The 26,790-nt window shown below is 33.3% G+C and overlaps 1 protein-coding gene across 1 annotated transcript; it reads left to right on the forward strand.

Annotated features, from left to right (window-relative positions):
• The first annotated feature begins 433 nt into the window (after nt 1-433).
• Nucleotides 434-26,790, forward strand: SLC39A10 (solute carrier family 39 member 10). Its single transcript, XM_084235835.1, has 9 exons — nt 434-1,456; nt 3,356-3,563; nt 13,819-13,988; nt 15,838-16,026; nt 19,011-19,131; nt 20,566-20,934; nt 22,271-22,351; nt 23,884-24,074; nt 26,611-26,790. Exons 1-9 carry the CDS (start codon nt 443-445, stop codon nt 26,767-26,769), a joined length of 2,502 nt encoding a protein of 833 aa, XP_084091961.1. The 5' UTR covers nt 434-442; the 3' UTR covers nt 26,770-26,790.

A 26,790-nucleotide genomic window follows, 5' to 3' on the forward strand; every position in this document is an offset into this window, starting at 1 on the left:
AGGAATTATATGAGATCTGTATCCAATCACAAACATGTTTATAGCTATCCATTTACTTAGGTCTTTCATTTCCTTTTTTATGTTAGAGTTTGACACATCTTGTTAGTTACTCCTAGGTATTTGCTACAGCAAATGATACCCCTTTCTCATTTGATTTTTCCAATTATTGGTGAATAGATATACAGTGGACTCTAGACTTAAATGTTATGCCTAAAGAGAGTAAGTCTTTTGGCTGAGACTTGAGCAATTTGTATTAATTCGCAGGGCTATATATGCTTTGTGATAAATTGAAAGAACACATTTTCATAAGAAATTGAAGAAGGAAATGATTCATAGCCATGAAAGAAATGGAGTAAAACATTGCTTAGCGAATTAAACTGCAAATGTGCCTAATAACAAACTAATATTTTCCTCTTTTTAAATCCCTTTAGGAAAAATAGAAATGAAGGTACATATGCACACAAAATTTTGCCTCATTTGTTTGCTGACATTTATTTTCCATCATTGCAACCATTGCCATGAAAAACATGACCATGGCTCTGAAGAGCATCACAGGCACCATCGTGGAACAACAGAATCGGAGTCAAGCAAACTTTTACTGCTGGATGCTGAAAATGAAAAAAAATACTATATTGAAAAACTTTTTGACCGTTATGGTGAAAATGGAAGATTATCCTTTTTTGGTCTGGAGAAACTTTTAACAAACTTGGGCCTTGGAGAGATTAAAGTAGTTGAGGTTAATCATGAGGATCTTGGTCACGATCATGTTTCTCACTTAGATATTTTGGCAGTTCAAGAGGGAAAGCATTTCCACTCACATAGCCATCAGCATGCCCATAATCATTTAAATTCAGATAATCAGACTGTGACCAGTGTATCAACAAAAAGGAACCGTAAGTGTGACCCAGAGAGGGAAACAATTGAAGTGTCTGTCAAATCTGATGATAAACATATGCATGACCATAATTACCGCTTGTGTCATCACCATTGTTTGCATCATCACCTTGATCATAACACTACTCGCCATTTTCCTAATGATTCCATTACTCACAGTGAACGTGGGGAGCCTAGCCATGGACCTTCAACAGAGACCAATAAAACACAGGAACAGTCTGAAAGTAAGCAGCCAAAAAGAAAGAGGAGGCCAAAAGGAAAAAAAAATGAAAATTCTGAGGTTATTACACCAGGTTTTCCCCCTAACCATGATCCGGGTGAACAGTATGAGCATAATCGAGTCCACAAACTTGATCGTGTACATAATAGCCCAGGTCATTCTCATGGACGTCTTCCAGAACACAATGGTCATGATCCTAGTCATGGGCACCCAGATCTTGATCCTGATAGTGAAGATGAACTTCGACATACTAAAAAGCGAGAAGCACCACATGTTAAAAAAAGTGCAATTTTTTCAGCTGCTAGTCACAAAGATCATAATGAAGATGACCGCCTACATGAGGTGAGTTTAAAAAAAAGATGGTTGCTCTGTAATTCTCAGATACTTTGTGGAATATCTTAGGTGTAGAGAAAAGCAGCAGTGGAATCGTAGTAGTCAAACTTACCTCTTGGTAATGTACCTCGTCAAAATACTTTAAGGAATCAAATCAAAATCTGGATTTTCACTTGCTTGCATTGTTTGTTCTTAAATTTGGATTCTTCAAATCTTATTGTTTAAAGGTTCTTAAAAACCTTAATTCTTTATTTTACTATGTTTTTAAATAATGTCTTTGACTTCCTAAGTTGCTTTTCATGTAGTTATTATGAAGTGGTTTCTAGATACTTAAAAATGAAGGCTTTTGTTCATCCTGTCTTTGGGAATTGGCCAGTTTCTTTTACATAATTTATTATTTTTATTGAATTAGCTGTAGACTGGTCCCTAGTCATTGATCTAATTCCAAAGTCAGGAATTTTGCACACGTGGTAGGTTTGTTTACTCTGTTTCTTTCTATGATTGGGCCTACTTGGACACGATATTAGTTTGTTTTTTTTTAATGCCTTTGACAGATTTAGGCTGAGTTCAAAAGATATAATAATAGGAAACTTCAGTTGAAAATGAGATGGTTATGATTTTTTATGTCCTTTTAAATATTTTCACATTTGATTGTTTGGAATTTAAAAAAACTTTACCTTAAACATTTTGTTTCATTAAAGTTATATCAACCTCCTTTTTCTAGTTTTTAGCATTCTTAAAAATTATTAATTTTGCTTTTTGCCCAATTGTATAAAAGGTAGTATCATATAATGTGGAAAATGACCTTTTACTTTGCTGTTTTGCCTATGTTCTTTAAGTATGTTTTCATCTAAGTACGTACATGTCTTGTGTTTTTTCCCAGGATTGATCATAAGAGATTTATTCTTGTAGTGTTACAAACACTGATTTTAAATATGTTATATTCAAGATAACATATTTAAAATCTTGGTGTACTTTTTAAAGGAATATATATTCATTTGTTAGTGTGGATAATATCCTAGAATCTTTGTTAATAAAAAGTAGACATTGTCATTAATGTTTATTCTTTGTATCATACTTGTGGGGTTTGCATGTTAGAATTGTTCTTTTGTATCCTGATCTGATAGATATTAGGAATTTTCTCAGGATTTATGGACACGGTCTATGCATTGGAGGGGGTAGTACCTCATGTTTATTCAGACCTTAGGAAAATTATTGCTTTGTCTGTATATTTTTATTTTGTTTCTGAACTGTAGATAAAATCATGTAATGAGATCTTTAAACAAACATGCTACAAGAGTGAATATGTATGAAAAAGAGGCAGTACCATCTTCTTTGCCTTATGTAGATTTTGCTTTTACTGTTTGATGGGGCCACACTCATTTACTATTTGTTTTCTACTTTGTTTTGTCTTGTCCTTAAGGTACCAGTGGATGATACAACTCATTTTTCACCTTTCAGTTTTTGCACTGGATCAGAATTCCTCAATATAATACTCTTCTGAGGGTACTGCAGGCAGTGAAATTGCCTGTATTATGGTTGTACTTTAACATCAAGTTATTAAACTACTCTATGTCTGTTTAAAATGTTCACAAATAAGAATCTTGAGGTACTGTTGTGCTTTGGCTAGAGAAGTCCTTTTTTCCTTATCCTATCTTGGCAGTGTAGTTGTAAGTTTTATCCAGAGCAGAAAGTTACTGTTTTTCATGTGTTGGAGTGGAAAAATAGTTAAAATCCTTAAAATGTCTTGGGTAATCAAGTTGAATATATTTCTATTATAAATTCCTATTTAAAAAAAGTATCTATTATTTCAGATTGTCTGTAAATATATAGAATATTTCTATTATAGTCTGCCTGCATAGTCTTAAAGTACTCTTAACTTACTTTTTTTCATCAATTTCTTTGCAGTGTTTGAATGTCACTCAGTTGTTAAAATACTACGGTCATAATGCCAATTCTCCAATCTCACGTGAACTGTTTACATATCTTTGCCCTGCATTATTATATCAAATCGACAGCAGACTTTGTATTGAACATTTTGACAAACTTTTAGTTGAAGATTTAAGTAAGGATAAAAATCTGGTTCCTGAAGACAAGGCAAATATAGGGGCATCAGGTAAGAAAAATTTAAATTTTTCTTCTTTAAGAAAAAAGTAATTGGATTAAGAAAATAATTTCTAATTGCTGCCTTCCTTTGTTGATTTTCAACATATTTTAATAAGGTTTAGATATGTTTGTTTATAAAAGATGGGGGGGAATATGGGAATGGGGCTCTAGCACAGTTATCTCTTCTGGCATTAATTATAGAGCAGTGTTCTGCTCTAGATAGAGAAAATATTTAAAAGAAAATACATATTTGCAATAAATGGATCCTTATTGATGGGCAGATGTGAATAGTGAGACCCCTAGCCAAAGTTATTTGGTGTTATCATTACTTACCACTTGATAGGTTGAGGCCTCTTGAAAAGCAAAGATTGTTTTGCAGGAAGCAAAAAAGGGAAGCTATGTGGTAAAACTATATAATGCCTCAGAAATGCCAATTTTTGGCATTGAGCTTTATCACGAGAACTTCTGGAGAGGTTCAATTAAGGTACAACCAAAACTATTTCAAAATTTATCTCTGGGCTCTTTTTTTTTAAATCATATCCTAGTCACTAGATAGCTCTACCTTGATATTTACAGATATCTCACACTTGTGATTCCAAAACTTAGACTTCATATGAAGTTTGTACCTTTTCTTGAATCTCATTGCCATTATAATTCATTCTTTTGATGAAATCTGAAGATCTTTGACTTTTTTCCTTATGTTTTTTGATTTTATTTCCTTTTTTGCTGTGTAAATCATTTGTCAAGTCCAATTATGTCTGCTCTTATCTTCTAACTCCATCCATTCTGTCATAAAACTTTAGTTCAGGCTCTTTGTGTTCCTTTATTGAATTGTTGAAATGGCTTCTGAACCTTCCCTGCCTATGTTTATATCCCCCTCGTAAGTCATCCTTAGCACTTAAGCTAGATTTGTCTTTCTAAGAAAATGAGATTTTCTGAGAATTTTTTCTTTATAGTGATAAATTATTTTTCTTTTTTTTTTAAGATTTATTTATTTATTTATACAAGCACTGGGTACAGTCAGAAGTGCGGGAGGGTGAGAGAATTCACCAGAGCCAGAACAGGGAGCAGAACAGGCAGATGGTCGAAGTACACTGCTGAGGGGAGCAATGGGCAGCAGGGGAGATCTGCGCGCCATGTGGGACCCTTGCTGAGCAGCCGTGGGTCAAACCGGCGCTGCAGAGGCTGCGGCAGCTTCGCAACCCAGTGCTCAACCGCTGCACCACCAGGGAGGCCCTATAGTGATAAATTATAAAGCTAATATTTTGTTAATATATTTTTATTAAGAAACATGCTGCAGACACTGTTGTAAACTTAATTCATTTACTGCTCACAATAGTTCTGTGAAGTGGAGAGTGTTATTCTAATACATTTCTCAAGGTTTCACAACTTGTTATAGTGCTAGAGCCCAGGAAGTTTATTTTTTTCCTCCATGTGCTGTGCTAAGTGTTTTACATGCCTTTTCCCCCACTAAATTTAATAATAATCCATTATTACATGTTACATGATCCTTGTTTTTAGCAGACAAAGAAGCTGAAGCTTAGAAAAGTTTAGTAACCTTCCCACAATTCCTAGTTGATAAAGTACATCAGTTTAACATTTTTCTGAGTTACTATTTATCCAAATTTAGCTAACTCAGGTATCACTTTTGTGATTATGGCATCTTTCATACTTTTCATCATATGTCTAATATTTTCTTTATATCTTTCATAATCAGTAATATATGTGAGAACATGGATTTGATATGAAGTGCTAGTTGCTATTTTAAGGACCTGCAGTGCTATATTGTTCAAAGTTTAGTCCTTTAGTTTTCCTGTTAAGCCTTCCAGAATATGATCCCTGCCCATCTGTCTTTCCATCCTTATTGCATCATTTTTTTGTTGTTCTCAGTGCTAACCCTCAATTGAAGTGACATTTATTTATAACATTATATAGGTTTTAGGTGTACAGCAGTATAAGTCAACATCTGTATATACTATGTTATATTCACCACCAAAAGTCTAGTTTCCATTCTCCATCGTACAGCTAACTGACCCTTTTTGCCCATTTATCGCCTCTCCCTTCCCTCTGGTAACCCCTATTTTGTTCTTGTAGTCTGAGAGTTCATTTCTGTTTTGTTTGTTCATTAGTTTTGTTTCTTTATCTTCTGCATATGAGCAAAATCTTTCATATGTGAATGAAAAGTTTTAAGTATGCTTTGGAAGACTGTAAGTAAAAGGGAGCTACCTGGAGAATTATGTTCAGTACTATTTTGATAGATAATTCACACACAAAGTGGTAAATGTTATAAATAACATTTATAAATACTTATAAATAAGTATTCCTATAATTATAGTCAGTTAAAAAAAATCCAAAATCATCCTCTAGGTGGACAAATGGTTGTTCTAAGATCAGTAATGGCAGAGAAAGTGAGTGTGCAACTAGATTTGAATTTTGATCTTTGGATAGATAAATTTTGTCTCCTTTCCTGGGTTTCGTGCTTGCTTGTTTTTGTAGATGACTGTACACCTGAGAGCTCCAGGGTCTTAGGTTCTCATAAATTCTAACTTGGAAGAAGAGACTCTAAGGCTAGGTCTGAGATTACCTAATTAAAAATAAAATCTATTTGTCCTTTAGACAGAAAAATGGAGACTGACAAGATTGTTGCATTTAGAGTTAAAACTAATAGCTTTTCTAATATTTTTAAGACTTCTAAATTCTATTTTTTTAACCTTAATTTTGTATCATTGCTATATCTAATCAGTTACTACTCTCACATTCTACTATCTTCTTTGAGTTTTTCTTTCATTTTATTTCTTGCCCCTTCTTTCTTCCTTTATGGATTCTTTTTTTTTTTTAATAATTTATTTATTTTTTTATAAATATTTTCTACATTGGTTTTTTTTTTTTTTTTTTTTTTTTTACACAATGTATGCCTTCTCATGTCAGTTAGAGTCCCTGTGAAATTCCCACCACCAATTCATCTGTGTACTATCACCATAGTCCCTTTTGCTCTTCCTACCCATTTTGATCCTACTTCCTTCTCTCCCCCTGCAGAATGTATCTGGGTTATTGTTGCTTGTTGTGATTTTCACTTTAGTATAATAACTTTTTTTTTCCTAATCCTTTATTTGGATCCTCTACATTCCTCCTATAAGTGAAACCATCCAGTATTTTTCTTTTCCTCCAGCTCCATCCATTTTGCTACTAATGGCATGAGTTTATCTTTTTTGATAGCTGAGTAATATTCCATTGTGTATATATACCATATCTTCTTGATCCAGTCATCTATTTTGGGGAATTTGGGTTATTTCCATAGCTTACCTATTGTAAATAGTGCTGCAATAAACATAGGGGTGCAGGTGTCCTTTTGAATTAATGTTTTTGTGTCCTTTGGGTAGATACCTAAGAGTGGAATTTCTGGATCCTATGGAAGCTCCATTTTTAGCAGTTGGAGGAACCTCCACACAGTTTTCCATAGTGGTTGGACCAGTTTACATTCCCACCAGCGGTGTAGGAGAGTTCCTTTTTCACCACATCCTCGCCAACATTTATGGTTGCTAGTTTTTTTGATATGTGCCATTCTCACTGGTATAAGATGATATCTCATTGTGGTTTTCATTTGCATTTCCCTGATAGTGATGTTGAACATTTTTTCATATACCTGCTGGCCATTTGCATTTCCTCTTTGCAGAGCTGTCTTTTTAGCTCCTCTGCCCATTTTTTGACTGGGTTGTTTACCCTAGTTTTGTTGAGTTTCATTAGCTCTTTGTAGATCTTTGTGATCAGTCCCTTATCATTGGTATTGTGTGCAAAAATTTTCTCCCAGTTATTGGGGTGTTTCTTTGTTTTGGTTAATGTCTCTTTTGCTGTACAGATGACTTCTGATTCTATATCCTTGTTTTCATGTCAGCATTATCTTGTTTTATGATAGCATTATCTGTGTTGTGTTATTGACATAATCTATATACTGTAACAGACCTGTTTGATAGGTGCTTAACTTATGTTACAGTTTATTTGATTTTAAAGCCTTAGAGGAAATGACATTTGCTTTCAAAACAAACTTATACTAGTAGTGAATATTGATCAGTTGTTTGCAGGTGGTTATTAGTATTGTCAGAAATGAAGCTTGAATTAATTATGTCCTGATAGATGTTAATAATTGTTAGAGAGAATGCCCTGCTACTAATTATTTTTAATGACTGCTGCACCATTAAGAAAGGTTAACTTGTTCTATATAAATCTCCCATAGTGACACAGCTACTACCTCATTAACTGTTCAAAGACTGCTGTAAACCAAATATGGTATATACTATGTACGGTAGAAATCGTTTGTTTCACAAGATTGGCTCATTTAGTCATAGAGTTGACCCTCACTTAATTACCAAGAGGGGCTGTGAATAGGCCGCTAAGCATTTTCTGCCAATTAAAATGCTGAAACAGTGTAGAAAACTGCCATCTTGCACATGCTTTGAACCAAGTTAATTAGAAAGTTTCCACAGATGAGTGCTTCTTTTTAAAAGAATGCATTTTCTCTCTAGATAATGAGAAAGGGAATTGGTGAATAACTAAGCTTGAAGACCTTTAACGTTTTAAGCGACCTAATTTGCAGAATAAGTGAAGCTTGTTTTAGACATTTAATGTTTTTTATTGCATATGGTATCTTGGGTACAAATAAAGAAAACATTTGCTAGTTGTATTTAATAGTTTGTGTATTGTTAGTTTGGTAGAAGGTTTATAGAAGATGCCTTGTACTGTTTGTTGTTTTTGGTTTTTTTTTACTTATTTATTTTGCTTTATACCAAACAAATTATGACTGCATAACCACTATGATTTGGTTAGAATTCGCAACAATTTTATTATAGTAAAAGCTTTTTTCTATACATAGGACATTTATAAATGTAAATAGTATTAATTCTAAAAATAAGTATTTCAATAGTATGGGAAATCTTTTCAAGTACAATAAATTTAAAACAACATGACTTCTCATTGGTCAAAAGGTTTGTAATTTTCCTTGATGACTTCTAAGTTTTATGAGAATGACACTTAAATTGTTAGTGGGAGAGAGCTAAAATTATTTTTAAAAATTAACAATAACTCATTATAGGAAAACAAGTATGTATAATAATGCAGATTTTGTATGGTACTAGCTGGACTATTTTGCTAGTGAAACAGTTGTTTGGGAATACTTATGATCTATGGAAAGAAATGAAGTTTTCTCATTTTTCTGAAACAGGAAAATCTAGCTCTTTCCTCCTTGTTTCTTGGCACTGGCAAAAACAAATAATTCATTACCTGGAACATAAGAACTTTAATCTTATTTTAATGACATTGAAATAAGTATATTCTGGTAATATGTATTTGTAAATTTGTTTTATAGTAATTGTCCCTTTCCCTTTATTCTATCTCAAATTTTAAAAGACTGACTACCATTTGTATTAAAGAAATGTTCCTTACTTTCATATTTAATTGTACTTTTAAAAATAAATCCTCTTTTCTGTAAAGCCACCTCTATGAGGTAAATACATAATCACTTGGCCAAGAATTCTCTGAAAATACTATAATTTAGTGAAGAATTAAATAGGTTAAGAGTTCTGTGAACTTAGTTTTGACTTGGCCATGTTAGCTAGCTATTTAACTTTTTATTTTGGTAAATACATCTAGAATAAGATTGGCCATTTTAACCATTGAAGTATATGATTCAGTAGCATTTATTACATTCACAGTATTGTGCAGCCATAATACTCTATTACCCCAGATTGAAAGTGGAAGCCTTTATGTCCCCTTATTCACAATCCCCAGTAATTTATAATCTTTGTCACTATGGATTTTATTAATGGGATCATATAACATTTGTCTTTTTTTGTGTCTGGTTTATTTCACTCAGCATTAATTTTCATGGTTCACATGTGTTGTATGTATCAGAACTTCATCCCTTTTTTATAGCTAAATAATATTTCATTGTGTGGATGTACTACCTTTTGTTAATCCATTCATCAATTGGTGGAACTTGGGTTGTTTTTGCCTTTTGGCTATTGCGAGTAATTCTACAATGAACACAGACATTTAAAAGTCTGTGCTTTTAATTCATCTGGGAATATATCTAGGAGTGGAATTCCTGGGTCATTTGATGATTCCTGTTTAGCTTTTTAAGAAACTGCCAAACCTTTTCTACTGTGGCTACATCATTTTATGTTCTCACCAGCAATGCATAACATTTCTAATTTACCAAATGTTTGCCAACATATGTTTTTCATTTAAAAATTATAATCCTGGGCCTCCCTGGTGGCGCAGCGGTTGAGCGCTGGGTTGCGAAGCTGCCCGCGGCCTCTGCGGCGCCGGTTCGATCCCCAGCTGCTCCCCGGCCACCAGAGGAGGGTCCCACATGGTGCGCAGACCTCTCCTGCCGCCCGCTGCTCCCCTCAGCAGTGTACTTCGGTCCTTCTGCCTGCTCTGCTCCCCGCTCTGGCTCTGGTGAATTCTCTCACCCTCCCGCGCTTCTGACTGTACCCAGTGCATGTATAAACAAAACAAACAAACAACCCAGCAAACAAATAAATAAAGCATGCCTCTATAAAAAAAAAAAAAAATTATAATCCTATTAAGCGTTAAGTGGTATTATTCAACATTTTATATGCAAATCTATAAAGTATAGGGATGTTTGTCAGTATTGGAGTTTTCTAAGTTGTATTTGCAGGACAGTGGCTCCCTTAGATATACTGATTGATAGATTAGATAGATAGATAGATAGATAGATAGATAGATAGATAGATAGATAGAATCTAGAGAGAATCTAGATAGATTCTGTTATCAGGTTAATTGGAAAAATGATGACATTGTGTTCCCAGTTTAGAGAGTCACATTGCTTATTAAACGAGATTTTTTTGGTAAATGTATTTTTTAAGATTAATTTTTTTATTTATGCATAGAAGAATTGGAGTGTAGGCCAGAGGTGTGTGTATGTGTGGGGAGGGAGATTCACCAGAAACAATGTGGGAAGCAGAACAGGCAGATCCAAAAAATATACTGTTAAGGGGAGCAACAGGCAAGACAGGAGGTCCGCTGCTCCTTGGCCGGGGATTGAACCCAGGCCGCAGTGGCCATAGCATGAGAACACTGAGACTTAACCCCTAAGCCACCAGAGAAGCCTGTAAACTTAGATGTTTTAAAGGAACTTGTTTAAACTGAGGTTTACCAAACTTTGATTATTAAAATTTCCCTTCACTTCTTGGATTACCACCTATTTCATAGAATTAGAAGAACAGTTTGAGAAATGAGTGAAATTTATGAGAGCCTTTTACAGCTATACAATTTTTGTAATAGTCCCAGTTGTAGCTTGTTTTATGTACAAAAAAAATCATTCAAAGTTACAGATTCTGTTAGGTCTGGAATTCAGTTATTTTTAAAAATCTATTAAAAACTCTTGAAGGTAGTAAGCATGTTCTATGTATTTCCTCTAAGTGTATACATTGAAAAACTAAAAAATATTAAATTAGATGTTTAGAGTCATATACAGATTATTTATTTTTAATCTAAATACAGTTTTTTTGATTCTTGGCTTTTTGTTCCTCAAAACCAATTTAATGACAGTCATTAGCTACCATGTAAGCAGCAAACCAAAAGTATTTCTTTTAATTATTTTCTTTTAAAAGAGTGCATGTGTGCACACACTCATGCATCCATCATCTCACTTTGTAGGGGCAACTATTCAAGCTCAGTGTACTACCATTTCATTGAAGAACTCTAGGTGTTAACATTCACAATATATTCTAAGTAAATGGCACTTCTTCAAAGATACAAGTGAGAATGGTGCCCTTGAAGTTGAGATAGTACTATCACTATGAATTGATTTTTGTAAGACTTTTCCTTCATGAGATTTTGATGTTTTCTTGTATTTTCTGAGTTTTAGATGTCAGATATCACAGATGCTAAAGATTTTCTGCTCATAAAGAGTTTCTGTCAGCCATTTATTTTCTTAGTTTACAGATTTATTTTCTAAAGTGGTTGAGAAAGACACATAAATATCACAATTGATATGTAGAAATTTTACCAGGTGTGTGTAATATGTGGCACATACCCCTCCTGCAAACATAGGAACTCATACACCCATTCACATACAGACCCTTCTTCAACTGCATGAGTAAACACTTGGCTAATTTAAAGGTATGTCAACTGCCACTGCTTACTTTTCAGTTATAATGTATTTAGCTCACCTGTTAGCATATAGATAAATCATCCTTCACTGAATTCTGTTTTGGTTGATTTGGCATTTGGTGACTTGGTTTTGGCTAATTGACCAAAAGTTATTTGCTGTTATAAATCATCTCAGAAAGATCTTTATGGCTGCTTTAGATTTTTTTTTTTTTTTTTTTTTTTTTACTTTTCTGTACTTAGCTGAAGTTAATATGGTGAGAATTTTAGAAATGAAATACTTTCTTAGAATAATGATCAATTTCAGATATTTTTATAATTGGGGAATAGAATCACATTTTCTCTCAGCTCTTTAGTTTTAGTAAATATGCTGATAAAATATATATGTTTATTAGGATCTTAAATTTTAAAACTAATAAACTAAAAATTTAAAAATATGCTTGTGATGCTACTGTGTTTTAGCTTAAGTTATATTGTATAAGTTGTTAGCATCTCAAATGTCTTCTGCATTAAATCAATGATATTCTTTAAGATTTAGAAATTTCATTCGACTAATGCAGAATGAATAAATATATTGTGTTCCCCATTGTAGAATATAATGTAACTCTAGAGGGAATAAATCAGCTTAACAAGATTTAACTAGATTTTAGTAAATATGGATTTAAATTTAGTATCAATCTGTTTATATGAATTTTCTTGGACATTGGTACATAAGAATAAGAAATATATTTCTGAGTAGCCCAAATACTTCTGATTAATAAAAATTTCTTTAATTACGAATCGTTACCAATTTGTTTACTCTGCAGTATATTTTGGGTCTTTCTGCAGTGTTGGCAAACCCAGTCTGTCTATCTGTCTATATGTTTATATCAGTCAGTATATAGTTTTTTCTAGAGTATCTTTGGGTATGAATTACCTGACTTTTCCAGTAGTTTAATGCCATTATTCTTTAGGTTCTTAATTGACATTGCTTTTAGATTGATTGCTTTAGAGATGAATTGTTTCTAGATTGTGTTATTGTCAAACTAAGGAAAAATATATCTGGGAAGGGAGAGTTGTATGAGGTATTTATATTCAGGTTAATGTCTTTGTTACCAACCTCAACTTGTCCTGTTAAAAGCACCTTTTATTCCCTCCCTCCCCGCCCCCAGTATGATTGGTATTGGAGAGCTGTCCTAGTGTACCAGACACTTGTTGACCATTAACTTGGCTTCTTTCCCACCATGCTTGTGTTCCTTATAAGTCACAATGTGGAAACATTTCTCCTGTATTTTGGTCCAGTTATATGCCATGCACTGCACAATGACATTTGGGCCAGCAATGAACTGCACATGCCAGAGTAGGCCCTAAATACATGGTTAGATGTGTGGTAAACTCTACCTCCTGGGCTTTGGTTAGGTATACCTGGTGATGTTTGCAGAGACACAGAATTGCTTAACATGTCTTAAAATGAAACCCTCCCATTAAGTGACATGATGTGACTGTATAGCAAAATTAAAGCCAGAACAGAGGAAAATGAGTATAATTTCATTTGGAAGAGAGAGGCTGATGTAGGGAGTAAGACTGAATTAGTCTTTGTGAAAATAAGAATTGAAATACAATTAATATTGTCCAATAGGCCTTTTTTATATCGCAAATTTATTTCCATTTGGGGCTGATATGTTGAGTTTCTTGAATTTAGTATTGGAAAGATTTACAAAGATTACAGTGCATTGATGCTTAGCTTTTTAAAACGTTCACAGGAGAATGTTATAATTAGTCTCTGAATAAATAGCTTTATTGTTACAATAGCTTTTATACATTGGTAAAAATTTACTTTCAGTCTAGATATCACAAGTGAATAACAGCCTTAAGTCATTTTTAAGTCTTTTTCTAATAAAGTAGGCTACTGAAAATAATATTTATAACTTGGTCTGAGTTTAATTCTTTTTTATTTTTTTGCAAGTATTCAAGTTGTTTATATATCATGTTTTTGTTTGGTTTTAAAACATAGCAGTGTTAAAAATAGTTTCTTAAAAAGCATGGTTTAGGTAAGATAATCTATTTTCCATGAATCATTTATCTTTTTTTTTTTTTTGGAGATTTTGTGATTTATTTTGTCATACTAATTTTGACTATCACTTTCTTTCCTACAGCATGGATTTGTGGTATCATTTCTATCACTGTCATTAGCCTGCTTTCCTTGCTAGGCGTGATTTTGGTTCCCATCATTAACCAAGGATGCTTCAAATTCCTTCTCACATTCCTTGTTGCACTTGCTGTAGGAACAATGAGTGGAGACGCCCTTCTTCATTTACTGCCCCATGTAAGATCTCTCCTAAATCTTTAAAAATTAAACAAATAAAATATTTAAACTAAAAGGATCCTTCATTAGCAAGCTGTAGCACATTGATATAGTATTTATACTTTCTTATTTGCTTATTGGATGAAGTATTTTTTCCCATTTACAGTTTTAACAGAGCAATATTTGTGAAATACATTGAATCATTTGGTTTTAAAATAGCAATGAAACTGATAATGACAGTTATATTTAACTTTTCACAAGGTATACATAATATCAAATCACCATGGTATATACATTAAATATCTTACAGTTTCTATGTTAAGTATACTTCAGGAATGTCAATATTTTTAAAAAATTAATCCATTAAAATCATGAACATGAATATTTAAAAATCAGTGAATGATAATATTTTTATCTGTATTTTGTGAAAGTCTTTGAAGAAATGTAATAGGGCTCTTACAATAATTGTGCATATAGACAGTGTGCCAGTCACCTTTATTTGAACAGGAATTGGCACATATATTCAGTTGTCTATTTTAGGTATTTGGAACTTCACATATGGGTCTTTCCCCTGGGTATGGGTATAACAATTGTTGTCTTCCAGTGTGGGACATTTCTGTTGAAATCATAAGCCCACACTCCTCGTCACCATGATTATCAACTTTTAAAAATCTAGTCAAGTTAGTATTTGATCCAGTGTTACTGTTTTCACTCGAACCTGGAAAACACTGTTTTTGCTTTTTTTTGTTTTTACCTAAATGTAAGATTACACGTTAAATACTTTTTAGTCTTACCACCTCCCTTCTGGAGTATTTGGTAGACAGAATTGTATTTGTGTGTTGTGTATATCTCCTCTCCCTTTCTGCACTCTTGCTTGGAAATTCCAGATCTAGTATCTAAAACAATGTTTGGCATTGCCTTTTTAAAAAATAAATTAATGAATTTTAAAACTGTATATGAACTTTTCAAGTTCTTTTATTTACATATTTCTTCCTTTACCCTCTTGTTTGCCCTTTCTAGCAGCCATCAGGAACAGCAACAGTCTATTTCAGAATTGGGCCTATATGAATAGTTGAAGTGAAAACAGTTTTGTTTAACTTGTGTTTTTCTTAATGACTGTTAATAAAATAAAGCTATTACCATTTTGAATACCTCCTCTGAGAGGCTTAGAAACCTCTTCTGTTGACCAGTGGCAATGGGGGAAAGAATAGAAATGAATTTTAGAAAGAAGGAAAATACTTAAGACTAGTTGTCTAAGTTTTAAGTTCTCTAAGATTGTGAAACTAATACATTTCACAGTTGAAATAATAACTTTCTGTACATTTATTTTGGAAAAAGCTTTAAAATGTAAATTATTAAGCACATGCTTAAGTAATATACTTTCACTAATGTTCCACAGTATATGCAGAGGCAGCATCTTATTACTGCTTTGAAATGTAGGAGAGAGAAATATAAGAATACAATCAATTTAAGAAAAGTTAGATTACAGGAATTTAATCTCACCTGATGGTGAATTAGTTGTGTGTTTTATTTTTAGCAGATATTAGTCATTTAACTGGGTCATGTTTACTCAGTTTATAAAGTTCCTTTTCCCATCTATTATCTTACTGCTTGCTTCATTCTCCCTCTACAATGTTTCTTAGGCCTATGAGTTTGTGGTCTTTGTTTTAGAGTTACCATGAAATTTAGAGTTTTCCAGTAGGCTGAGTATAGGAGAATTAAATGGAAGACTTATATTTAATGAGATTACATTTAAGGGGTACTTCAAAAATTTAAAGTTATTTTTTCTGTATCCTCAAGGAAATTATAGTATCAAAAAATTGGATGACATTTAAATTCCTTGTTTAGATGTTTTCCTTTTTCTTAATAGTCTCAGGGTGGACATGATCATAATCATCAACATGCACATGGGCATGGACATTCTCATGGACATGAATCTAAGAAGTTTTTGGAAGAATATGATGCTGTATTGAAAGGACTTGTCGCTCTAGGAGGCATTTATTTGTTATTTATCATTGAACACTGCATTAGAATGTTTAAGCACTACAAACAGCAGAGAGTAAGTATTTTTAATTTTTTAATTTTCTAAGCTATAATACCCCCAAACAAAGCCTATCATTTTTTGGCCATATGCTTGTCTTAATTATGGTGTTGGTATGCATGAAATCTCTATCATCAGGAAAAACTGACTTTGTTCTTTGCCATTTTTTCCTCTGTAATTACATTTTTTTTTGGCATTTTTATCATCAAGATAAAGCAGTGTCAGTTAACTTGTGTATCTAATTGACTTAAGTATGATGGAAAAGCTGTTGACCAATCTGAACTTACCAATCAGTGTAAAAATGTATGAATTGTTGAAGCAAGTCTTCCCCAATCTCTTATTTATTCAAGTATATGTAGTTTTCATTATCATATCTCAATAACATTTTTTCACACAACACATTTCTTTATTAGAAATGCCTTGACCATTTGTACAAGAGATAAAGCAAAATTTAGATTCAGGAGGTTTTGTGAGAAGAAAACACAATAGAATGAAAGAAATGGTGATTCATCTTGTGTGACAAACCACTTGGGAGATAATGATTAGACTACTAATGAAATAACCTTGTTGGAAAATTGTCTTTGTCAATGACATATTTATGAGAATAAGATAAATAGCATCTAAAAGGATTTCACTCAAAATTAAGTTCAGAGCCTCCACCATTTGCTGTCATTTATACCCTTTCTGGTTCACATTGGTTCACATCTGTTTCTCTGGTTCTGGTTTGATTCATCACATGTTTGTTACACTAATGCTGATTAGCATCAGCATATTCTGTGTAAGTGTAGGGTCAGTCCCCACAAAATAGTCAAATAAACTTTTCTCAATAGGCACCTTGATTAAGTCAGAGGTCAAGACTTGGTATTTCAGGTTTTTCACCAGTATTTAAACTATGCAGGTTGTTTCGTAGGAGGACAGTGAGGGTCCTGCGAGTAAAGTTTCTATTCTTGCCTATGTCTTTTGCCCCTCCCTAATTGAAGAAGCAATGACTGCTCTCCCTTTTATGACCTGGAAGAAGAGAGTTTGGGGATCTCATCCAGTTACAGTTTTATCAGTAAACATGCTCTTTAAGAATCTCATCTTTGCTCTCAGAGTAAGCGAGGTCATCCCCTTCTTACAAATTTTTCCCTTTCTGTCCTTGATGCCTCAGGACTGTGAATTCTGCATGTTACTAAATCCATTGCTTTTCTTTTACTAAACCTGTCTGATACTGTTTTGACTACTAGTCCAGCCCAGTCAAGGGGGGTATAGAATGATATATTTTATGTCTTGGTATAAGTCAGAGGTCAGTTTTAGAAAATTTTCACTAGTTCTAAATTATTTCACCTTTGTTAGTTTATTTCAAAGATTAAAAAATGTCTTTTTCCTCAGTAACACTGGAAAGTCAAGATCATAGTATGTATAGTTCACTATTATGATACAACTTTTAACCTATTTTTATGTATATGTTTTGTTTGTATGTGCATGTTTTGTGTTTATTCCCTTGAGACATAATAGTTTTGAACATAGCTGTGAATTGGGCTTCAGGAGGAGAGACTCTAACTACAAACTAGCTGTACATCTGTGACACTTCTGGCTTCCATTGCTATACAGATCTGTGGAAAATAAATCCTATTTCTCATCTGTATTTTCACATCATATTCCATATAGTATATTTAATTTTAGTTGCCGTATTTTAGAAAGCACACATTTATTTGCAAAGGAGGATTGATGAACATGGTGACCCCAGTCATGTGCTGTTTGGGGAATGGAGAAAGGAACTGGAGGACCAACTCTGAGAGAGGTAGAAGAGATGGAACAAGCATTGGCTGTTGAAGATTGGATGGTGGTGAAGATAGAGTGAGGGATGCCAACGTAAAAGTGGCTGTAAGGAAATGAATCAGCTGAGATTGCTATAAATTTAGAAGAGAGGAGATGAGTTAGAGTCATGGCATAGGAATGTAGAAGACAATTATTTAAAAGAATCAGAAGACATATTTCTTATAACTCATCAATTCTCAGTAATTCATAATTTTGCAGTCTATTTCTGGAAACTAAATTTCGAACACAATTTCATAGTGCCAATATTAAAGTTTTGAAATTACTGTGAAGCCCTTTTTCAACTGTGTATTAACAGTGAGGCAACAAATATTAATTCTATATTATATGTGCAAAATATTAGGAACTGTATAACTTGATAAGTGCAAAATACAGCCTCAGCTTTCAAGAATTATTTCAAAATAACCAAGTTTTCTGTTTTTGGTGCATTTTTCCTTTTTGGTCTTTTGTAATTTAGTCTTGATCTCATTTTGGACCTAAACTTCCTGGCAGATTAAACACATCTATTTCTGCAAAGTTAACTGATACAGGGAGAATAGGATTACCAAAACATGGCAGCTTTTTTATAAATTTGAAATTTGGGCAAGTAAAAAATTGAAAGGAATATCTTTGGTGAATATAAATTTAATAGTAGGGAAAGAAGGGAATTCATCACATACATCAAAGAAAGAAATCTGAGCAGATTAGTGCACCTCCTTAAGATAAAAAGGACAATAAGTAACCTAAGCCACACAAGTATGTGGCATGTTTTGAAGAAAAGGGAGTAAGTGATACCTGACTAGAACATTTGCTGTCTGTATAGAGGGAAAAAACTCTTAGAAGGAACCTTTTGGCGCCTTGAGGTTAATGATTTGGCCAGTTTTTAGGAAAATGGACAATCAGAACCAAAACAAAATTCTAACTTGTTCTACATTTTTTTCCCTTTAATTTCTGCTTTTACATTTGTACTGTTGTTGACACCTCTTCTTTTTTTCTTCCTTAAATCATGACTGCTATTTTTTTTCTTCCCTTTAGAGAAGATTTAGTTGGATTTTTCTTTGGTTAGACCCCTTGATTAATTTCTAAAAATTATTTCTTGCTCCTTTACTAATTATGTACAAAGTTATCCCCTTAGGTATTAACTGTTAATATTATTGAATTCTGGCTGAAGATTTGATATTATACCAGATTTTTTTTTTTTCCAGGGAAAACAGAAATGGTTTATGAAGCAGAATGCAGAAGAATCAACTATTGGAAGGAAACTTTCAGATCATAAGTTAAATAATACACCAGATGCTGACTGGCTTCAGCTCAAGCCTCTTGCTGGTAGACAATAGTTCTGACTAAAGACATTTTTAAAACATAAGAATTGAAATATTGCTTCTAAACTGTTTAAATTTCTTATCTTTGTGGCTTCCGTAATATTAGTGTCTAACTTTTATTTTCTTAAATCACAGGACATAATTCACATTTTGCTATTTTTTTGGTAATTTCAGTTTTATACTCTGGAGGGCCAATTTAATTATAGTAAAGGGCAAGGGACCTATTGTACTTTTACTTTACAGGAATGAAAAATAATGAAACAAAGGATTTGTGAGTGGTGGTAGGTCAGTGTTAGTTTTATTTCTGTCAGTGCAAATCTGTGTCCTCTATGTGTTACTGCTTCCACATGGAAAAAGAAGAATCTGCCTTTGTAGTTAAGTCTCTGCACATCAAATCTTTGCTTACCCATAGATATATATTTTATTGCTTGATTGATATAATGAGGCAGCTAATATAAAAATTGTTTAACCTAATTTCCCTTTCTGTTTGAGCTTGTGTTTTCCCTTAGTGTACTGATGATTTTCTGCAGAAAAAAGGAGAGTAGTCTAGACTCACTCTAGAACTCTGTTCCAGAAATACAGTTTGAAAAGTAATAAGATCTTGAGCACATAATGAATAGGTTTTAAAAACTCAGTGAGAGTCCAACCTCAAATTTGTTTTTGAAAAGCACTCGTCAGATATCTTCATCACTTATGGGCCTATCAACATCATTCTAGTAGTGAGCTCAGTAGCACGGTCAGATGGAATATTGGAGGATTCAGGTTATTTAAATTTTGTCTTTCTTAAATAAGAGAAGATTGGGAGTGTGTAAACTTTAAGGTTCCTTCTTTCTCTAAGAAACTATGGGTTCATTTTTTATCCTATAAATGTACAGTAAATCCTACCTTTTGATTTTTCATTAGTTGTTATAATATAATTTCCTCATGCTTTGAAGTTTTTCTAACATTTCCTAAATATAAATTTATTTAGGAAATTTAAGACAATCATTTAAATAATGCCTGTTACCATGCTATTCTGCCTGGGTTTAAATTAGCAAATATGGGCCTCCCTGGTGGTGCAGCGGTTGAGCGCTGGGTTACGAAGCGGCCCGCAGCCTCTGCAGCGCCGGTTCGATCCCCAGCTGCTCCCCAGCCACTGGAGGAGGGTCCCACATGGCGCGCAGACCTCTCCTGCAGCCCGCTGCTCCCCTCAGCAGTGTGCTTCGGTCCTTCTGCCTGCTCTGCTCCCCGCTCTGGCTCTGGTGAATTCTTTCACCCTCCTGCGCTCCTGACTATACCCAGTGCTTGTATAAATAAATAAATAAATAAATAAATAAATAAATGAATGAATGAATGAATGAATGAATGAATGAATCTTAAAAAAAAAACTTAAAAAAATAGCAAATATGTATTCATATACTTGTTGGTAAAAATGTGTCCTTTGCTATTATAAATATAGGAACTGATGACTCGGTTGTTTCTGAAGATCGACTTAATGAAACTGAACTGACAGATTTAGAAGGTCAACAAGAATCCCCTATTAAAAATTACCTTTGTGTAGATGAAGAAAAAATCATGGACCATTCTCACAGTGATGGATTACATACCATTCATGAGCATGATCTCCATGCTGCTGCACATAACCACCACGACGAGAGTAAAACTGTGCTAAGGAAGCATAATCATCAGTGGCACCACAAACACTCTCATCATTCACATGGTCCTTGTCATTCTGGATCAGATCTGAAAGAAACTGGAATAGCTAATATAGCTTGGATGGTAATCATGGGGGATGGCATCCACAACTTCAGTGATGGTTTAGCAATCGGTAAGTGTACTTGAAGCTTGTTCTTTTTTTTTTGTTTTTTTTTTTTAAATTTAAATTTTTATTTTTTCTTATTTTTTTACATCATTGTTCATTTTTAAACAATATTTGCTTCCCCCCACCCCCTCAGGTGTAGTCCCCATAGAGTTTCCTTCACCAGTGCACCCGTGCACCATCACCTCAGTCCCCTGTGCTCCTCCCTCCCTCTGATCCCTCTCCTGCCTTCTCCCTTGCAGTATGTCTCTGGTTTATAATTGTCTATTTTTTGTGAAGCTTGTTCTTTTGTATGGCCATTTTCTTCTTCCACTATTTCAGTACTAATTTTATGAACATACAATATGTTGGGTTAAAATTTGAAACTTAAATTTTTCTCTTGTTACTGCTACCATTTGTTTTTTTCAAAGACTGTTTGTTTTTATAAGTTTATCTTGGGTCATAAAGTATAATTTCAGTGGATTTTTTTAAAGCTGTAAGTAATATCTAATATAATTCTTTGATAACTTTAAAGCATAGGAACTATATTGAAAAAAGCTACCTTAATGTTTTCAAATTTATTTACATTTCCCTGAATGATAACAGATTAAATTCATTGAGTCTCATTTTTGTTTTACATCTTTAAACAGGTGAAGAAAAATTTTGCAATTAAAAAATCTGTACCAAATTTTAAAATATATTAGAATCTTGCTATTATAAAATATTACCAGTTTAGGAGAATATTTAAGAGAATGTGATCAAAACATGATTTTCTTTGATACCCACACTCAGCTCAGTAGAAGGCTTTTTTTTCTTTTAGATGGGAGAGACTTTATTTTTAAATCTACAATGACTCAATGTTAAGGAATAAAGAATTTTACTATGTTAAAGGAAAAAAAAATTAGTAGAATCAAATGTATTTCTGCCTTTAATCTCAGTAGTTAAGACCACCATACTAAAAATATCTTGTACTGTTTTTGCTTTAGATGCAGAAAAATTTGGATAAAGATGAGTGCTTTAAATATGAGTGACTTAAATCACAGATTGATGTGACTTAAAATTGAGCATCAAACTACTTTTCAGCTATTAAACACTAATGTCATATTCCTGAGCTAACTAAGTTAGAATGATACACAAGTAGAGAATTTAATAGGAAATATTTTAAGTATATTCATTCTTTGGTTGCCACACATCTATTATACTTTATTATATGTTCAAAAACTATAGTGTGTAAGATAAGTGAGTCACCCATATATTATGAAACTAATTTAGATAGGTGAAAGAGAATGTATCTGTTATTAATAAAAATGTGAAAACAGAAGATCGTTAAATCACACTTCACTTTTTTTTTTCCCCCTCACCTCAGGAGCAGCTTTCAGTGCTGGATTGACAGGAGGAATCAGTACTTCTATTGCTGTCTTCTGTCATGAGCTGCCACATGAGTTAGGTAATACAACCTTAATATTTTTTAAGGTTTAATCAGATCTAAAACTTATATCAGATCTAAAACTTATATCATTTATAAATGTATCCAAATGTTAGAGATGTTACAACATAAAAAAATTACTGAAGCAAGTGTTATTTATTCTAAGATGGATTATGTTAAAAATATGAAAAAAGTATGTGCTTCTTAAGATTGATAAAATGTCATTTTCTATTACCTTTGCTTTCAAAAACATAATTGTGACTATTATGATGAAGAATCATAGCTTATAATTAGTTCATTGAGAATGACTTTAAAAAGAAATATCATTTCTTAATTTTGGTTGTAAACCAAAATGGGTTACACTTTGATTTATTTCATATACCACATGAACTCTTTATATTTTTAAAAAGAATCACAACATTTCCAGACTATGTAATTGGAACTTATACTAAATGTCCCTAAGTCAGCCTAACTTCATAAATGATGAAAAGTTTTTATTTTTGTTTGTTTTGTTTTTAAAATTGGACAAAGCAACATTTTTGTTTTTAAAGATTTATTTATTTATTTATTTATACACGCCCTGGGTACAGTCAGAAGCACGGGAGGGTAAGAGAATTCACCAGAGACAGAGCGGGGAGCAGAGCAGGCAGAAGGACCGAAGTACATTGCCGAGGGGAGCAGCGGGCGGCAGGAGAGGTCTGCGCGCCATGTGGGACCCTTGCTGGCAGCCAGGGATCGAACCGGCACTGCAGAGGCTATGGGCAGCTTCCCAGCCCAGCACTCAACCACTGTGCCACCAGGGGAGGCCCTAAATGATGAAAGGTTAATGATGATACCCAAAAAGTGAACTGGATGGTTATTAAAGAACTTAGGAAACAATCTTGACTGACACTAACAAGCACTGAGCTTTTGGAATAATCACAACTTTTTTAATCCTCTTTTTATTTGTAAAATGAGGGTTGGATGATTTCTTTGTTCCAATGTACATTTTAAAAACACTTTATAATTTCATCATCCAAAAATCATCAGTATCCCATTATGTGTGTGTGTGTGTGTGTGTGTGTATGCCACATTTCTAATCTACCATGTGTTCTTGGGCACATAGGTTGTTGCTATAATTTGGCTATTGAAAATAGGGCAACAGTGAACATAGGAGTGCATATTTCCCTTTGAATTAGTGTTTTTGATTCTTCAAGTGTATCACTAGAAGTAGAGTGCTGGATATATGGTCTAATTTTAGTAGTTTGTGAATCTCCATACTGTTTTCTATATGGACTGGACCAGTCTACAGTCCCAACAACAGTGTACAAAGGTTTTTTCTCTATACCTTCAATAATCGTGTTTCTGGTCATCTTGAGATGGGCCTATCTCACAAGTGAGAGGTGGTATTTCACTGTGGTTTTGATTTGCATTTTCTTGATAAGAGATAATGAGACTTTTTTCATGTACCTGAGCCATTTGTATGTCTTCTTTGAAGAAAGTGTCTATTTACAATAGCTCTCCTACCCATTTTTTTTGATTGGCTTGTTTTCTTTCTCATGTCTTAACTGCAGGTGATTTTGCAGTTCTTCTTAAAGCAGGCATGACTGTAAAGCAAGCAATTGTATACAACCTCCTCTCTGCCATGATGGCTTACATAGGCATGCTCATAGGCACTGCTGTTGGTCAATATGCCAATAACATCACACTCTGGATCTTTGCAGTCACTGCGGGCATGTTTCTCTATGTAGCCTTGGTGGACATGGTAAGATATTTTATATCTCTATTATAATATTAGATATGTAAATAGAATGTCATTCACAATTAGTACAGAATGAAAATAATTATTATACAAAGAAGCTAAAGATGAAGAAAGAATGAGAGACTTTATAGTAAGGAATTACAGTCTAATGAAGCAGTACCCATTAATTTCAGTTCTTTTGATACATGTCATAGTAGAATGGTCACATATAGTCACATGCGCCATATTTATGGAACCTACAGAGAGAGGCTGACTAAATTGGGCCGTAGAATTAAAGAGGTTTTTTGGAGTGGGAAATGTTAGCTGAGTCTTGAATAACACAGAAATGTTTATTAGAAGTAAGGAAAGGGCATATGAGAAAGCAGAATAATAAACAGCATCATAATATTGACCAGTGAATCTACCCAGGGACTGTATTTTAAGGAAACACTTAATATGACCATTGCTAATTAAACAAGTAAGGAGGTAAATAAAAAGAAAACCTTTTTATGGCAATATTTATAACGTCACAATTATATTTGAACACCCTAAATGATAAGGGGCAAACCATCCACATATATTTTGAAATTTTAAAAACAATGAAATTTTATATTTTCAAATGTTAAATGGAAAAAGTAGTTTAAAAATTATATCCATAGAGTCCTCAGGTAGATGTTAGGCAGATCATGACATTCACACAACATGCCTTGCTAAAAAGATTATAGCTTACCTTGTAAATTATGGGGAATGCCATTAAAAGGTTTAAACAATACAGAGACATGATCATAATTTGTTTTACAATGACCACTTTAGCTATGGAAGGATAGTTTTATTGATTTATGGTCATTCAACAGAATAGCAGCAATATCTGAAGTTTTAGTTTAACAAATACCTTTAGGTTTCCGGGGGAGGTATTTCTTCTTGGGGGTTGAGAGGAAAGGAGTTGGTCAGCAGCTTCTTATCAACTACTAGAGAAGCATTTTTGCATGTTAACAATAATGGCCACACAGTAGCAGTGTGCTGACTGGCCCTTGACTGTGGTTATGATGAGCAATATAGCTGTTGGCATTTAGGATAGAATTGAATGTGATATTGCTTAGGTTTTAGTATCTAGGAACTTAAGAATTAATAATTTTTGTAACAAAAACTTGGAGCAAGAGGGGAGAAAAGGTATAATAAAATAGTCTTACTAGAACTAATATGTAATGAGTTTTAAATTTTAGTCTTGATCTAGAGATTGGAAAACATTCTGTGAAGGTCCATATAGATAATATTTAGGCTTTGGTGGACAGTGTAGTTTCTGTCATAGTTCTTCATCTCCCTTTGCAGTGGTTTTTGTCACTACTTACCAATAGCTTCCATTAATCATAGACTTTTAAACAGAGTAGATCCCTGGTATGAAGAGTTGTTAAATGGGACACTCAAGAGATTTTAAATACACTGTAGCGCCATAAGGGCATAGTGATTGAATTAATTGTGCTGATTATTTAATAATGAATAAGGGTGTTTCTATTCAGGTAGGCGCCATGTATTTAACAGTGCATTTTCCTCCTTAAACCCAAAAGAAAAGTTTAGTGTCTAGGAAAGTAACCTATCAGTGTTGTCTTTCTGTAGATATTCATTGCAAGCTTGAATCATGTTTTTGTGAAAGTGAAAATTGAAGGTAGCGATTCTTTCACAATTTTGATATGGTTTGAATAGAAAAATTTATGTTTACAATAACGCATGTGTTTTATCAAATCTTACTTAGATAAATTAAAGATTTAAGTGTTACACTCTGAACTGTGGATCATTTTTAAATGCAATAAATAGTATGGTATGTATTCATGCTTTAGAATTTGGACCATAAACTTTAAAGGTAAATCCCCCCTTAAATGTAAATTTAAATTTTCAAATTTTTAAAATGTTATCACTATTAAGAGAATAGAGCACACTGTGAAGGCAGTATGTATAATCTGGTAATAGTTATGCTGAATAGCTTTGATAGTCCTATTTTCTATGTCTGTAAATGGATGGGGGAAATAATGGCTTAAGAGCATAGAGGTGCCAAATTGGAATTATCTATAATGCTTATCACTGCAATCATGTGCTGTTGGGAATGAGAAAAGAGTAAAGAAATGACATCACTTTTAATTAGATATGCCCAAAAGAATGTTGATTTTCATTGTGCTTAAGGTATAGCAGTCAATGTAGGAATTGTGTTATCTTCTGAGACCTTTATTGGCAATCATAAGTTGTCTTACACTTAAGCATAAAGTAAATGTCAGAATTGATAGGGTGAGTGGACAGTAACTTTAAAAAAATAACTAATGCATATTTTGTGTGCTTTTATGGGGGGGAGGGCGGTGAGAGGGAAACAGATTTAGTATTTACCTATTAGATAACCAGAACTTAAAATGTTTAACTAAAATACATGTTATGGTTAACATTGTGTTCAATAAAATACTTGTATTTATGCTTTAGTTCTTAGTTTACTTAAATAGGAAACTGTAACAAAAAAATTTGAGCACAATATTAAAAAAACTGCTTGTAAATACCTAGATTTTTTTTTTTTTTTCAGCTTCCAGAAATGTTGCATGGTGATGGTGACAATGAAGAACATGGCTTTTGTCCAGTGGGGCAGTTCATTCTTCAGAATTTAGGATTGCTGTTTGGATTTGCCATCATGCTGGTGATTGCTCTCTATGAAGACAAAATTGTGTTTGCCATCCAGTTTTGACCATTCCCAGTAATCACTGTT

This window comes from Talpa europaea (genome assembly GCF_964194135.1).
Source record: "Talpa europaea genome assembly, chromosome: 1".
Classification (NCBI taxonomy): Eukaryota; Metazoa; Chordata; class Mammalia; order Eulipotyphla; family Talpidae; genus Talpa; species Talpa europaea.